The 17,496-nt window shown below is 37.1% G+C and overlaps 1 protein-coding gene across 4 annotated transcripts in view; it reads left to right on the forward strand.

The window, feature by feature from the left end:
• Window positions 1–17,496, forward strand: part of SPAG16 (sperm associated antigen 16) — a 1,079,093-nt gene that overhangs the window by 25,358 nt on the left and 1,036,239 nt on the right. For 3 of the 4 annotated variants that reach the window (XM_070771724.1, XM_070771734.1, XM_070771737.1), the window contains exons 4-5: window positions 2,553–2,671; window positions 9,517–9,654. In XM_070771724.1, coding sequence (XP_070627825.1) covers window positions 2,553–2,671; window positions 9,517–9,654 — 257 coding nt within the window. The remainder of the gene's footprint in view (window positions 1–2,552; window positions 2,672–9,516; window positions 9,655–17,496) is intronic. The other variant, XM_070771730.1, reaches the window with a different exon arrangement.

Genomic DNA, 17,496 nt, shown 5'->3' on the forward strand with positions numbered 1-17,496 from the left:
TTATCTGTTTTTTTTTGAGCTCTTTAGAGAAATATTACTATGTAGAAAATTCAAAAAAAATTCCTTTAGGCATTAAAAATTAAATATGGATTTATATTGTGATAAGCACTTCAGTTTTATATTTATAATTTGGTTTTTGTTTTTATAGTGTTTTGTCTTCAAAAACTAACTTTGAGTTGTGCCATGGGCTTTCTGTTTTAAGAATATTTATTGTTTATGAAACAAACTTCCTTTTGTTATGATTTTATTACATCTGTTTATGATCAGCATATATTTTCTTCTGTGTTAGAAGATAGTAGTAGTCCCAATTCAATGAGGAGTTTTAGAATTTTTATTAAAGTTTGAAAACAAAACAACATTACTACTAGGGTGTTGAATATATCTGAAGTTATTAAAAAGTTGAAATTTGGAAGTAATGTAAATAGTTTTATTTTTTAAAAACTAACAAGGATTATTTATTGAAGAATTGACATTTAAATGAATTCTTATAATTTTCTTTAAACCTCAGTAATATATGTTATATATAAAATATATATATATTTGAGAATTGATACATGTTTTATTTCATAAACTTTGAACTTTCTGTTCTATACAATATCAGTTTCCTTGATAGGTACAATGATTCTAAACTCTGAAAATATCAATTCAGTTCAGTTCAGTCTCTCAGTCGTGTCTGACTGTTTGCGACCCCATGAATCGCAGCATGCCAGGCCTCTGTGTCCATCACCAACACCCAGAGTTCACTCAAACTCATGTCCATTGAGTCAGTGATGCCATCCAGCCATCTCATCCTCTGTCGTCCCCTTCTCCTCCTGCTCCCAATCCCTCCCAGCATCAGGGTCTTTTCCAATGAGTCAACTCTTTGCATGAGGTGGCCAAAGTACTGGAGTTTCAGCTTTAGCATCAGTCCTTCCAATGAACACCTAGGACTGATCGCCTTTAGAATGGACTGGTTGGATCTCCTTGCAGTCCAAGGGACTCTCAAGAGTCTTCTCCAGCACCACAGTTCAAAAGCATCAATTCTTCGGCGCTCAGCTTTCTTCACAGTCCAACTCTCACATCCATACATGACCACTGGAAAATCTATAGCCTTGACTAGACAGACCTTTGTTGGCAAAGTAATGTGTTTTATTATATTTAGAGTGATTAATGAAAAAATTAAGAAGATAGAAAATGTTATTAATCTATAATGAATATGTGGTTTGGTTATACTGTCAATTGTTTCTTGAAACTAAAGTCTTTTTTCTAAGTGTTCATGTAAGGAGAAGTAAGAATAGACACACACATACACACATATATTCTTTAGGAATATTTGTATGTAATTTTTTGAAAAGAAGTCTACTTACATTCAAGCTGGGTTTCCCCCCCTACAGCATGAGCCTTCTTATTAGCATATTATTGCCATTTGTAGGGGTGATTCTTTAGCTGTTTCTGTTTTTGGTTTTGCTAATATTGGAGGTGCAGTCTCAAAGGTCCTTTTTTCCCCCATAATTCTATAATAATATAATTTTGATCTAATTATAATTTTGATCTTTAATGATGACATTAGCAAGGTTCCTAAATCATGTAATTGTTAAATTTCCTGACATCATCTCTCTACCTCCTCCTCTAAGAATATGAGACATTTCTTTGAAATAGTGTTTGTGGGAGGTTAATTAACTGAACAAACTACTATACTGTTTAACATATTTATCAATAGTTCTCAAAGAACTTTATTCTAAGATATTTTCCTGTATATTTATTCAGAAACACTATCAAATATGTAAACATGTAGACATGGTGGGGTTCTAGTAAACTTTATTTATGAGAAAAGTTAACTCACCTCTGATCTAGTTGATAGACTTATATATTTCCATTATGAAATAGGAGTACAAGGGTGCATAATATCTTCCATAGTGTTTCTAAAAATCAAGGCACCAAAACCACATCCTTTTTATAATGATAATAAGTAAAATAATTAAACAATCCATACTATTTTTTTCTTTTTTTGAGTGTGTTATATACCGTTGTTAGGGCAAGCTGACCCCCTTATTGTTTTTTGGACAGTTTAATCACAGTCTTGTCTGCCTTTGTACTTTCTGATGCTATATCTGGAACATGACTCCACCTTTTCTCTAGATATATGTTCACATGTCACTTTCTCAATGTAATCGTTCTTCATCATGCTACATACATAGCAGACCAGCTCCACACACATATCTGCTCCATACTTGGCTTCCCCTCACTTCAACCCCTCTGCTTTTACCCACAGGCACTTAGTATCATCGGTGATACTGTATATTTGTAATTTAGTTACTCATTTTCTGTCCACATTTACTTGATTATTAGTTATAAGGACTGAGTCTTGTCTGTTTTCATCACTGCTTTGTCTCTAGTGATTAAAATAGTTCCTGGATGTAATATTCAACAAAATTGTTTAAAAAGTGAATGAATGAATGAATGTAAGGCCAATGTACATTTAATGTACAATTAAGTGTAAACTGTACATTTAATTAATGTAAAATTAAAGCTTTGATAATTTTTAAATAAATAATTTCACTTTAAAATTTTAGGAGCAGAAAACAGTCTTTTCTCCAAAGCATACAGTACCTGAAGCAATAGAAGACTTTCTTTGCAATTTCCTGATCAAAATGGGAATGACCAGAACTCTTGATTGCTTTCAATCTGAATGGTAAATAATTAAGTAGATAAACAGTTTTCTAGAAATACTAACATTATTTAACATGTATATTTTAATCATCTCAAAAGACTGAGTGACTCAGCTTATGTAAAGTGAAAGAGCTGGATAGAAACTTTTTCCATCACTGCCACTGAAACCACAGCACAAACACATACACAATCAGGATATCAATTTCAAAAAGGTTTTAAATTAAATATCTTTTCTAAATACTCAAATTTAAGTTATTCTCAAAAATCAAGAAAATGGAACATCTCTTGGAGTTATATAATCCAGGGCTACTTAATGAAATATTTAAAAATATCTTTTACATAATTCGGAGAAGGCAATGGCACCCCACTCTAGTACTCTTGCCTGGAAAACCCCTTGGACGGAGGAGCCTGGTAGGCTGCAGTCCATGGGGTCGCAAAGAGTCGGACACGACTGAGCGACTTCACTTTCACTTTCACTTTACATAATTAGGCGTATTATCTCCTACATAAGACACATCCTGTTAACAGTACTACTTTGCTTGTTTTACTTAGAATGTAATGCCCTGCTTTTCTCTACTCACACAACTGATTCTTTTTCTATAAATGTCCCTTCATTTATAAGTAAGTGAAATTACATTGTCAGATGATACCTACACAAGGCTTTCTTGTTGTAACTGAAAAATTTATTAACTTATTATTATGAAAATCAGCAGGCATACTGTCTTTATTCCTTTGCTATCGCGATAATGTCATCAGGCATATTTTTGGACTCCTTAGCATTCTTTAACAAAATATTATTAAATAATTGGATAATAAATGTTTTGTTTTCTTAAAAGTCATTGCATATTATAGAAAGAAGGACTAATATGATATATAAAGTTGTTTATGGTGTTTTGGAGTTCAATCATCTAATTTTAAATATAGGCACAATTTGTTAATTTCTACTAATCCAACTTTGATTTAATTTTTATATTTTGCTATTTTTGTTCAAATCTACAGAGACCATTCATATAGAAGTAATAAGTTTCATTATTTTAAATTGCATGTCTAGTGTTAATAAATTTAATGAGGAGAGCCATTTTTCACTAATTCAGTTTAAAAAAAGAGCAGGTTTGATGGTAGAAAAATAATACTCTTCTTATTAAATCTAGAAATTATGTGAATGATTTTTATAATAATGTGCCTATGAAATAATTACAAATGTATTAGAGAATATATTTTTCTAAGAGTAGATAGATGATTAATTTGCATTACTAATGAAATGATGATTAATGTAGTTCAGTTTCCCATTTTTCTTCTAAAGTTATGGGTTAGGATATGTAGTGCTTACATGTTGCGCCAAAGTGTGAAATGATTCCCTTGGAGAAATCTGGAACCAAGTATACTCTTAATTAGGTGTTTGTTGAAATATTATCCTTTTAGATTTAGCAATTTGAAATTGCTAGATGAAATTTCAGAAAAGTGCAATAATATTAAGGTTTATAGAAACCCTAAGTAAGCATATAATTTATTGTAATATTATGATTTTAAAGTAAAATTTGTATAAATATCTCTTATTTGGGTTTAATAATACTGTGGTTCAAATAATTTTATTCTGATCCCTAGCTGCCAGTTTGTAATGAGATTACAAATTATTTGTAATGAGATTATACTGTATTGGCTATTTTTATTTCAAATAAAACATGTTTTTACTTTGATCAGAAACCTTTATTTATAATGCATAGTAAGTGTATAGGAATGTGTGCTTAGTCGACTGCTCAATTGTGTCTGACTCTTTGTGACCCCATGGACTGTAGCCCGCCAGGCTCATCTGTCCATGGGGATTCTCCAGGCAAGAATACTGGAGTGGATTGCCATGTATATTATTTTTACAAATTTCTTATTATGGGGAAAGTGAAAGTGAAGTCACTCAGTTGTGTCCGACTCTTTGTGGCCTCATGAACTGTAGTCTACCACACTCCTCCGTCCATGGGATTTTCCAGGCACGGGTACTGGAGTGGGTTGCCATTTCCTTCTCCAGAGGATGTTCCCGACCCAGGGATTAAACCCAGATCTCCCACATTGTAGGCAGATACTTTACCATCTGAGCCACCAGGGAAGTCTATTATGGGGAAGAACACTTGTAACTTATCATTTCTATAAATTCATTTAATCTTACAAAAGGTGATGAAACAAGGTTTCCCTCTTGGTGATTTGTAAAACAAACCCACAAAAAGCAAGCAAACAAAACTCCAAAAACCAAAACACCTGGGCAGTAGAATTTGACTTAGGTTTTTTCATTCTTCAAACAGTAATTAACATTAAGTCCATTAAATCTGGGGTCAGCAAACTAAGACCCTGGGGCCAAATCTAACCTGCCTCCTATTTTGGTAAATAAAATTTTACTGAAACACAGCCATGACCTATCTTTTAGGTATTATCTGTTTGTCTGTGGTTGCTTTCACACTACTACATGTAACAGCAAAGTTAGTCACAACAGAGCGTATGACCTTGCAAGCTTTTATTTTCCCCCCAAATTCTAAATGTTTATTTTATGGCCATTTACACACAAAAAATATTATACATTTATCTATATAGATATACGTATATATGGATGTGTGTGTAAAAAAAAAGATATATATATAATGTTCTATGAACCACGAAAAGTCTATACTGTGGGTTTAGTCAGTAATATTTTTATGGCCATTTAGAAGTGCTCTGTGAACAATGATTATTTCCCTGGGGGCAAAATTAAAGTGTTAAAATGGAGAAAATATGGTAGTGCATTTTATTTATTCTGACTGAGCATATGTCAACCGTCTCCTTTCCTCCTCTGGATTGTTCTGCTGGCTGTTAACAAGGTCAGAGCTCACTCACCCAAAATGTACATCCTTGCCTCTACCTTCTCCTCTTATTACCTCCAGCTCACTCCAACTCTTTTTCCCTTTACAGCCAAATGTTATTTGTAAAACTGGGACTTTATTTTCTTTCTTTACTCTTTTACATCCTTGTTTCTCTCCAGTTTAGCTTCTGTTTCTACCATTGCACTGAAGTTTGGGTGATAATAAAAATGCCATCAAAGGTAATAGTGCAATTATTAATAATATTTAAACTCCAATACTTTGGCTACCTGATGCGAAGAACTGACTCATTGGGCAAGACCCTGATGCTAGGGAAGAGTGAAGGCAGGAGGATAAAGGGACGACAGAGGATGAGATGGTTGGATGGGTATCACCAACTCGATGGACATGAGTTTGAGCAAGGTCTGGGAGTTGGTTTTGGACAGGAAGTCCTGGCGTGCTGCAGTCCATGGGGTTGCAAAGAGTCAGACATGACTGAGCTACTGAACTGAACTGATTTTAAATTTCTCTTAAATTGTAAAATATTGCTGCTTTTAGTCAATAAAATTTGGTGTAATATGTAATCACTCAAATGTGGGTAGTGCAGTTACAACTTTTACCACATATTAATTTATTTACATAACATTTAATTTAAAGGACTGCATGTCACTTTTTTCTTATTGAAATAATTTTAGTGATTTTTTTCTGCATTAAATAAAGCCAGTGGCTGAAAGCCAATTTAAAAAAAAATAATTTATTTTCATTGGAGGCTAATTACTTTACAATATTGTAGTGGTTTTTGCCATACACTGACATAAATCAGCCATGGGTGTACATATGTACCCCATCTTGAACCTCCTTCCCACCTCCCTCCCCATCCCATCCCTCAGCCAATTTTGTGGTCAGAAAATCTTTATGGTCCAATACTTCAGTCAGTCCTTATGTCTTTTCTTCTGAGATAAGTATAAACCACAGTCCAAATATGGATAGAAAAGTGATTTTATGATTAAATGATATGTGTTGTTTTGTAGGTTTTGGCAAATAGTGAACCGTAGTCCGACAGGCTTCTCTGTCCATGGAGTTCTTCAGGCAAGAATACTGGAGTGGGTAGCCATTCCTTCTCCAGGGAATCTTCCAGACCTGGCGATTAAATCCAGGTCTCCTCTGTTGAAGGCAGATTCTTTACCATTTGAGCCACCAAGGAAGCCCAAATATCACTTGATCTTGATTCAGTTGTCTTGAACTTTTGTATATCCAGCAGGGTTCTCTTGCTCTTTTTTGGTATCAGATAAGATATATAACACATAACACAAAACATATGACTACTAATGTGTAATATGTTTGGAGAAGGCAATGGCAAGCCACTCCAGTACTCTTGCCTAGAAGATCCCATGGACCGTGGAGTCTGGTAGGCTGCAGTCCACGGGGTCACTATGAGTTGGACGAGACTGAGTGACTTCACTTTCACTTTTCAGTTTCACACAATGGAGAAGGAAATGGCAACCCACTCCAGTGTTCTTGCCTGGAGAATCCCAGGGACAGCAGAGCCTGGTGGGCTGCCGTCTATGGGGTCGCACAGAGTCGGACACGACTGAAGCGACTTAGCAGCAGCAGCAGCAGCAAGATATATAACACATAACACAAAACATATGACTACTAATGTGTAATATATTAATAAAGCTAAGATGTATAATATGAAACTGCTGAAAAGTAAATATTTTAAACTTATATTTAGCTCATCTATAGCAAGGTTTGTAGGGAATTTTGGTTAATAACTGTAGTACTTGAAATGTTTTTTCTATGCTCTGTTTTTTTAACTATTAATTGCTACATATAACGATTAAAACAAATTATTAACCGATTTATAAATGATTTTCTGATGCACCTTCATATTTCACTGAGAAAATAGGAGTTCCACAGGTCTTGTTTCCTTTCTACCATCCCACTGCCTCTGAGCTCAGCATTCTCCATCTCTTCTTGCATGGCTGAGCCATAGACACTGTCATCTGAGGCCAGCTCTCCTCTACTGGATGCTCTCGCCTACTCACTACATGACTCCTGTAGTCGTCCCCTCTCTCCCCTGCATTGTAAAAGATTTCCCTCTCTGCTGAATCACTGCCATCAGCATAAGATGTACAATAACATGTCATGTATTAAAAACATAGGAGAAGACAGAGCACCCTGGACTCTACTTTCTCTTCAGGGTCATATGATTTCCTAGGCTCTGCTTTTATGGTCTGTCTCCTTGAAAGACTTTGTTGCCACTTCCTCATTTCCTGCTTTCTCATTCCTACTCTAGTTCCACTTTCATCTCCATGACTCTGTGTATTTGTGTGCGTGTGTGTGTCTTAGTCACTCAATTGTGTCCAACTCTTTGAGATTCCATGGACTGTAGCTTTCCTGACTCCTCTGTCCATAAAATTCTCCAGGAAAGAATACTGGAGTGGGTTGCTAGTCTCTTCTCCAGGGGATCTTCCCAACCCAGGAATGGAACCAAGGTTTCCCACATTGCAAGCAGATTCTTTATCATTTGAGCCACCAGGAAAGCCCCTCCATGAGTCTACTGAAACTTTTTTTCAGTGACTTTACATTGGCAAATTCAGTGGTTGATCCTTAGTATTCTTCCTATTCTTTCCCCTTATATCATTTGTCACTGTTATGTATTACCTACTTCCTGCAGCACTTTGTTCATTTGGTCCCTCAGCCACAGTACTCTCCTGTTTTTTCACTGCTTCACTGACCCCTCTCTTTCTTAGTCTCTGTTTGGTAGTGTTTCCTCTCTTCCCAATCTGAAAACAGTTCTAGAACTTTCTTACTTTTCACTTTTTGTTTGCTTCCTGACTGGCCTTTATCCAATCTTGTGACTTTAAATTGTATCTATTTACTGATCTATCCCGGGTTTAAATTTCATGTCCTGACTTTCCCCTTAACTTTTGATGTGTACTTACAATATTTATTTTCACTTAATTGCCTAGCAGACATAGTGCATTTAACATGGATAGAAATGGTTCCTTGATTTCTCTAAACACCAAGTTCCTACTGCATTTGTTCCCATTTGACTAAATGTCTGTCCGTGGCTCAGCCAAAAACCTTGGAGTCATCCTCAATTTTCTTTTTTAACTAAAACATGATATCTGATCTGTAAGAGAATTCTGTTGGCTTCATCTTCACAGCATGTCCAGAAGGGACCCATTTCTCACAATCTACTGCTACCAAATTTTGTCTAATCTACGTCTCTCTCCTGAACTCTTACAGCAGACTCTCTGCTTCTACTTTTTATTCTCTGGAGCCAGTTTCTTCAGAGAGATGGTAGATTAATCCTTATTAAACATAAATCTGTTCAGCGTCTCTTGTCTCTCAAAGCCTTCCAGTGACTTTGGTCTAATTCAGAGTAAAATCACATTCCTGTTTCTGGCTCCCTGCTGTCTTTCCTGACTTATTTCTCATGACTCTCTTTCCTGCTCACTTAGTTGGCTCCATTTCCAGATACTCCAGATGTACTGACTTTTTGCTTTACATTGTACGTGTCAAACACCTCCTTATCTCAGGGCCTTTACACATATTTTTCTGTCAGCCATGAGTGCTTCTCTCCCACATATCCACATGGCTTAGTCTCTCTTTTCCTTCAGGTCCCTGATCAAATAGTCTGTTATACTTTGGCTGCCTTAGATAAAATAGCACATCACTCTCTACTTTAGTGTCTGTTTTTCTTATCTCGCTTTAATTCATAGAATGTGTCACCATCCATACTAGAATGGAAACTCCATTAGATAGGTAGAGGCTTAGGCATTTTTGTTAATTTCACCAGTGTCTGGACTAGTGCCTGGAGCATAGAAGCTGTTAAGTTATATTTTATGCACTGTGATGATATTAATACTTAGCATTTCATTTTAAAAATATATTATGAATATTGACATTTTAGCTTAAAAAGTAATATTGCAACTGATTACTAAACATTCCCTTATATTTAACTTTTTGAAATGTACATAAGTAAAACCAATTTAGTAGAAAAAAACAACATGAAGTCTTTTGTTTGATTTTATCCTAGGTATGAGTTAATACAGAAGGGAATAACTGAACTTAGAGATGGTGGGATTGTTCCAGATGTCTACACTCAGAACATGCTTTTAGAAAATGAGAACAAAATTTTGAAGAAAGATTTGAAACACTATAAACAAGCAGCTGAGTACGTTATTTTTAAATAACTTTAAAAAATTTTTCTATTTTGGACTAAATGAAAATAAGGCTTGAATTTGCTACTATATGGATGGTGGTTTATGCACCAGAGCTTTAGTTCTGGAGAACTGAATTATATGTCAGTGCAAGTTGGAAAGAATGTGAAAGGCTTCACCAGCACCTTAATTGAACAGATGAGCAGAACACTCACAACTGTAATTCACCATCAAGAGTGGGATGAGGGGGGTTGTGCAGGAGGTTGTTAATGTGCTATGTAACATTTGCTACCTGTGGGAACCCAGGTCTCCTGCATTGCAGGAGGATTCTTTACCAGCTGAGCCACAAGGGAAGCCCAAGATTACTGGAGTGGGTAGCCTATCCCTTCTCCAGTGGATATTCCCAACCTGGGAATTGAACTGGGGTCTTCTGCATTGCAGGTGGATTCTTTACCAACTGAACTATCAGGGAAACCCAGTTCTTTTCACTTTGACTTTCATTTGCTTCTTTATGTATTTTGAAAGTCATATGGTTTGTGGAAATCTTCTCCCATGAAAGTAAAATGATTTCTGAAATAATAATAAAATTATAGAAAAACTAGAGGAAGAAAGAACCCCATGGACTGTAGCCTGCCAGGCTCCTCTGTCCATGGAATTTTCCAGGTAAGAATACTAGAGCAGGTTACCATTTCCTTCTCCAGGGGATCCTTCCAACCCAGGGACTGAACCCACGTCTCTATGTCTCCTGCATTGGTAGCCAAATTCTTTACCACTAGTTCCATCTGGAAGCCCCAGTGTACTCTTAGTAGAGGAATTTCAGTGTTTGAAAATTCCCCAAAGAAAAATGTTATTTTGTAATTTTGTAGCATGAATTTATGTACAGTGGAGAAACTTAACAGAAAGCAAATCTCTCTGCAGGTTTCTCTCATTCTAAAATTAATGAAAGACAAGAAATTTTTTTGGCAAACAGATTTAGATAAATGGGCAGTGTTATTCTGGCAAAGACAAATATGTGAATGTGTTGACTTGAGGTGAATCTACTCATCTAAGACAATGTTAGATGAAAATCAATACTTAGATATGGAGTATAGCCAGTTTATGCTTTGTTCATTAATTTTTATTAAACATTTAAAGAGAGGTTTCTCTGTTAAAAGAATCATATTAAAAAAATCAGATAAACAGAACTACCATATAGGAATGTAGTTTTTCTAAGAACTTCGTAAAAAAAGCTTAAAGAAACAAGACTGTATTGCAAATGGAAGGAAACATTTAAAATAAGCTTCTATTATTGAAAGGTGGCAGTAAATAAAAATAATGTGTATGATTGTTTATTCAGTCATTATATGCACTTGTAGAATTATATTTTGCAAGTTATACAAATTTCATATTATCTCTGTGTTGTGTGTTAGACACTCAGTCATGTCTGACTCTTGTGATCCCATGGACGGTAGCTTGCCAGGCTCCTCTGTCCATGGAATTTTCCAGCCAGGGGTACAGGAGTGGGTTGCCATTTCATCCTCCATCATATTATCTATGCATATACTATTTGGGGTTTTTGATAGAAGGGTATGATGATCCACAGAATGATGCTACTGGAACCATCCTCTCTATTCTCAGTTCCCTTTCTCAGAAGTGGTTTGCACTCTTGGCTCTGACACTCACTATGATTCTGTACAGATGCCTAATGGATGCACTGGGAATTTGACACAGCAGATTTTTCAGAGTGCTGTCTGGCATACTGTTTCAGATCTTGATCTCCTTTGAATTATTGCTTGAGTTTGCTAATTTCTTTTGAATATATAGAGCCTTTTTTCTGCAGTGAGATTTGTCCCAGTAATACGAAATAATCATTTTTATTACTGGTTGTTTATTGACTATTATATTTAATAACTATAATCAAAATGATACAAACTATTATCTGTGTAAATTATTAACTTAATGTTAAAAAGCATGATTCATACAGATATCACTCAAAAGAAATCTCTCTCTTATTCATGTTTACTAAAATACCAGGTTCAGGTCAGTTCAGTTACTCAGTCGTGTCCGACTCTTTGTGACCACATGAATCGCAGCACCCTAGGCCTCCCTGTCCATCACCAACTCCTGGAGTCCACCCAAACTCATGTCCATTGAGTTGGTGATGCCATCCAACCACCTCATCCTCTCTTGTCCCCTTCTCCTCCTGCTCTCAATCTTTCCCAGCATCAGGGTCTTTTCAAATGAGTCAGCTCTTCGCATGAGGTGGCCAAAGTATTGGAGTTTCAGCTTGAACATGAGTCTTTCCAATGAACACCCAGGACTGATCTCCTTTAGGATGGACTGGTTGGATCTCCTTGCACTCCAAGGGACTCTCAAGAGTCTTCTCCAACACCACAGTTCAAAAGCATCAATTCTTCAGTACTCAGGTTTCTTTATAGTCCAACTCTTACACCCATACATGACCACTGGAAAAACCATAGCCTTGACTAGACGGACCTTTATTGACAAAGTAATATCTCTGCTTTTTAATATGCTGTCTAGGTTAGTATTAGGTCAGTAAATGCTTTTAACATTTACATGTATTTAGAAAAGGAAAGATATAAGCATCTGAATGCAGAGTTCCAAAGAATAGCAAGAAGAGATAAGAAAGCCTTCCTCAGCGATCAATGCAAAGAAATAGAGGAAAGCAACAGAATGGGAAAGACTAGAGATCTCTTCAAGAAAATTAGAGATACCAAGGGAACATTTCATGCAAAGATGGGCTTGATAAAGGACAGAAATGGTATGGACCTAACAGAAGCAGAAGATATCAAAATGAGGTGGCAAGAATACAGAGAAGAACTGTACAAAAAAGATCTTCACGACCCAGATAATCATGATGGTGTGATCACTGACCTAGAATCAGACATCCTGGAATGTGAAGTCCAGTGGGCCTTAGAAAGCATCACTATGAAAAAAGCTAGTGGAGGTGATAGAATTCCAGTTGAGCTATTTCAAATCCTGAAAGATGATGCTGTGAAAGTGCTGCACTCAATATGCCAGCAAATGTGGAAAACTCAGCAGTGGCCACAGGACTGGAAAAGGTCAGTTTTCATTCCAATCCCAAAGAAAGGCAATGCCAAAAAATGCTCAAACTACGGTACAGTTGCACTCATCTCACATGCTAGTAAAGTAATGCTCAAAATTCTCCAAGCCAGGCTTCAGCAATATGTGAACCGTGAACTTCCTATTGTTCACACAGGATTTACAAAAGGCAGAGGAACAAGAGATCAAATTGCCAATATCCAATGGATCATGGAAAAAGCAAGAGAGTTCCAGAGAAACAACTATTTCTGCTTTATTGACTATGCCAAAGTCTTTGACTGTGTGGATCACAAGAAACTGTGGGAAATTCTGAAAGAGATGGGAATACCAGACCACCTGACCTGCCTCTTGAGAAATCTGTATGCAGGTCAGGAAGCAACAGTTAGAACTGGACATGGAACAACAGACTGGTTGCAAATAGGAAAAGGAGTATGTCAAGGCTGTATATTGTCACCCTGCTTATTTAACTTATATGCAGAGTACATAATGAGAAATGCTGGACTGGAAGAAATACAAGCTGAAATCAAGATTGCTGGGAGAAATATCAATAACCTCAGATATGCAGATGACACCACCCTTATGGCAGAAAGTGAAGAGGAACTAAAAAGCCTCTTGGTGAAAGTGAAAGTGGAGAGTGAAAAAGTTGGCTTAAAGCTCAACATTCAGAAAATGAAGATCATGGCATCCGGTCCCATCACTTCATGGGAAATAGATGGGGAAACAGTGGAAACAGTGTCAGACTTTATTTTTTTGGTCTCCAAAATCACTGCAGATGGTGACTGCAGCCATTAAAAAACGCTTACTCCTTGGAGGGAAAATTTGTCCAACCTAGATAGCATATTCAAAAGCAGAGACAGTACTTTGCCAACAAAGGTCCGTCTAGTCAAGGCTATGGTTTTTCCTGTGGACATGTATGGATGTGAGAGTTGCACTGTGAAGAAGGCTGAGCGTTGAAGAATTGATGCTTTTGAACTGTGGTGTTGGAGAAGACTCTTGAGAGTCCCTTGGACTGCAAGGAGATCCAACCAGTCCATTCTAAAGGAGATCAGCCCTGGGATTTCTTTGGAAGAAATGATGCTAAAGCTGAAACTCCAGTACTTTGGCCACCTCATGCGAAGAGTTGACTCATTGGAAAAGACTGATGCTGGGAGGGATTGGGGGCAGGAGGAGAAAGGGACGACAGCAGATGGGATGGCTGGATGGCATCACTGACTTGATGGATGTGAGTCTGAGTGAACTCTGGGAGTTGGTGATGGACAGGGAGGCCTCGTGTGCTCTGACTCATGGAATCACAGAGACTTGGATACGACTGAGCGACTGAACTGAACTGAACTGAACTAAAATATAGTTTTAGTTTCAGTGGTCTTATAGTATCTCAAATCTATCTTACTCAGTAGAATTAAACTTACACCAATTAGAAAAGGAAAATATTTATTTAGTTTAATCTACCTGACATGGAAAGTCTGAAGGAAAGCTGCTTGACCCTTTATAAATGCTTAACATTTATATCATTGAGTGAATATTAAGCACATTGTTCTTCACAGCCCTTTTTGATGACACATATTTCCTGTTTTGTTGGATGCTTTCTCAGAAAATGGAGACTGACATTTTGTACAAAATTCCCCAAACTACCTCTGTTATGCTACAAGTTTGCCCCAAATTGTAAGTCTCGTCACACAGGTTTTTTTTTTTTTCTTTTTTTCTTTTTTAGGGATAGAGGGTATTTACTGGAAAGCACTGGAGTAGCCACAGATTTGAGGAAAGTTTCTCCCCATATATCTTTCTTCCCACAGATATATTTGTATAGGAAGACCCCAAGAGGGAGGCTTCCTTGCATTTCACACAAGGCCCCACCCTTTTTCCTCTGGTCCTGGCCTTGGCTGGGCGTTCATCTTCACAGTCTTCTCCTCTAGCTCCAACTTCAACAGTCTCAGCCTGAGACCTTCTTGGCTTGGATCACAGAGACATCTTGGATCAGACCCTCATCCTTGGGTCTCAGTTTTCTCATATCTTAAATGGATAGGTAAGACTAAATGTCTGAAGATTCACGAGGTCATCGCGTTCTATGGGAGACATGTGTTTTCATTCTGTATCCCTTAATGGTCCGTTGGAGATGGACCTCGTAGCACATGACATACAACACACAGCCGGTCTCCTTACATGTGTGAGAACATGTCTGTCTCTTCCCCAACATCCATTACAGCCCTGATCCACTGAGAACTGAATTCCATGGCATTTCTCAGAATCCTTGAGTCCTGGGCCAAGCCCTGGATTGGGAAAGACTTTTTTATGATGCAGACGAGGTTGGGGAGATTTTTCTCCAGAGGCACATCACACAGGTTTTTCAGTTTGACTTGTGAGGATATTTTCCCAGTAACAATTAAGTGCTAAACATGGGCTTCTCTTTAAAGAGTTTACATTAAAGTTTACTTTTTTAAGATTAAGCCTATTTCTTAAAGCAAGATGAATATAGTGTCAAATGCTAATAATAATAATTAATATTTAATATGTGAAAAGAATCAGGTTACGGGTGTGTTTTATATTGTCTTGATTAAACTGGTAGCAGTTAGTAATGTATCTGGAAAATCAGCAAAATCATATAAGCTTAATATTTGTCTAGAGGAAATTTGCCATGGAAAGAGTATTGTACTAAAAGTTCAAATACCTGGCTTCCAATACTCTGCTACTTATTAACTCAGTTTCCTTATTGTTATACTGGGAATAATTATGCATAATATTATTAACTCCTAGGGAGTAATGTGATAATTAAACAAGACAGTCTACATTAAAGAGCTGTGTAAATCACAAAGTGCTTTGAAAATGTCAGCTATTATTATCAATATCTCTAAAGACTGTCATCTCTAGATTTAAAAAAATTATCACATCATTATTATTTTTGAAATCAGCAGTGATGAAGCAAGAGGAAGAAATGAAAAGAAAATATTTCACTGTAAAATAATTGAGTTGCTATAATTAAAAAAAGAAATTGTCTTTTTCTCTGTTCTAAGCAATGGCAGTTTTAGAACAGAAGCTTTTCCTTATTTGCTGCAAATGTAGATTATCTTTTAAGATGTAAAATTTGGTGTACGGTATATCTGTATGTATAGTAGTGCATATTAACCAGACTTATTGTGATTATTTTGCAATATATGTAAACATCCAGTCAGTATATTATACAGCTGAAGTTGATGTAATATTATGTGTCAATTATATATTGATATGAAATAGTTTGGGACAAAACTGCTTGGAAAATTAGAGGTGTTTTTAAGGGAAAAATAACATTATTAAAAAGGTTCATAGTTACATTGAATATATTAATATTGCATACTAAATACTGGAGAGGAACCATATGAGTAGTAGTTTGACATTCTTTGTTGGAATATTAGAACCTAATTGTACTTTTATGTTGAAATGTGGCCCAATTGTTATTTTTTGGTAATTTTATTTATTGATTGATCTTTTGCTGTGCTGAGTCTTCACTGTTGCCTGGGCTTTTCTCTAGTTGTGATGAGTGGGGGGCTGCTCTCTAGTTGTGGTGTGTGGCCTTCTCATTGTAGCGGCTTCTCTTCTTGTGGAGCAGGGTCTCTTGGGCACATGGGCTTCAGTAGTTGTGGTACATGGGCTCAGTAGCTGCAGCTCCCAGGCTCTAGAGCACAGGCTCAGTACTTGTGGCACATGGGCTTAGTTGCTCTGTGGCATGTGGGATCTTCCTGGATCAGAGATCAAACCTATGTGTGTCCCACATTGGCAGGCGGATTCTCCACCGCTGAGCCACCAGGGGAGCCCCAACAAATTATTTTAAGTTCAGAGGTCTAGAATTGAAGTGACCTCTCTCATATTTGCAGAAAAATGTTAGTTGCATGAACACTAAAAACATCACTTAGAGATATCTTTCACAGTTGAGACATTATTTCATAACCTTGAGGAGAAGGCAATGGCACCCCACTCCAGTACTCTTGCCTGGAAAATCCCATGGACGGAGGAGCCTGGTAGGCTGCAGTCCATGGGGTCGCTAACAGTCAGACATGACTGAGCGACTTCACGACTTCACTTTCACTTTTCACTTTCCTGCATTGGAGAAGGAAATGGCAACCCACTCCAGTGTTCTTGCCTGGAGAATCCCAGGGACGGGGGAGCCTGGTGGGCTGCCGTCTATGGGGTTGCACAGAGCCGGACATGACTGGAGCGACTTAGCAGCAGCAGCACATAAACCTTGTTTTATTTGGTAGCTGACCTGCCACAATATTCACCTCAATCTGTGGTGAATAAAAAATTACGGATTTTATTGATTCGAAACCTTGATTTTCTTTTGTATCTTGACTACCATTTTGTGTCTCTTGCTAATAATGTACAATGTAGACGAATGGTCCCCAACCTTCTAGGCACCAGGGAGTGGTTTCGTGGAAGACAAGTTTTCAGTGTACCTGTCAGGGTGGGAGGGATGGTTTAGGGATGATTCAAGCTCATTACATTTTTTGTGCACATTATTTCTGTTTTTATTACATTAACTCCACCTCAGATCATCAGGCATTAGATCCCAGAGGTTGGAGACCCCCTGATGTAGATATTGCAACTATTCTTAATTGGATGTCTTACTACTAAAAGCAACATTGGACTTGTACTTAATATTCTGCAGTTTGGCTTTCACCCTGACTATTCTAATCAAGTGGGCACCCTATTTTTCATTCTTCTCCTCTCTCTCATGCTGTGAGAATGTGCCTTTCTGCCTCCTCCTTCGGCCTCACAGACAAGCTTACCTTCGTGTTGTTTACACTCTCTAAGGTATGCTGTCC

Source organism: Bos indicus, chromosome 2 (genome assembly GCF_029378745.1).
Source record: "Bos indicus isolate NIAB-ARS_2022 breed Sahiwal x Tharparkar chromosome 2, NIAB-ARS_B.indTharparkar_mat_pri_1.0, whole genome shotgun sequence".
NCBI lineage: Eukaryota > Metazoa > Chordata > Mammalia > Artiodactyla > Bovidae > Bos > Bos indicus.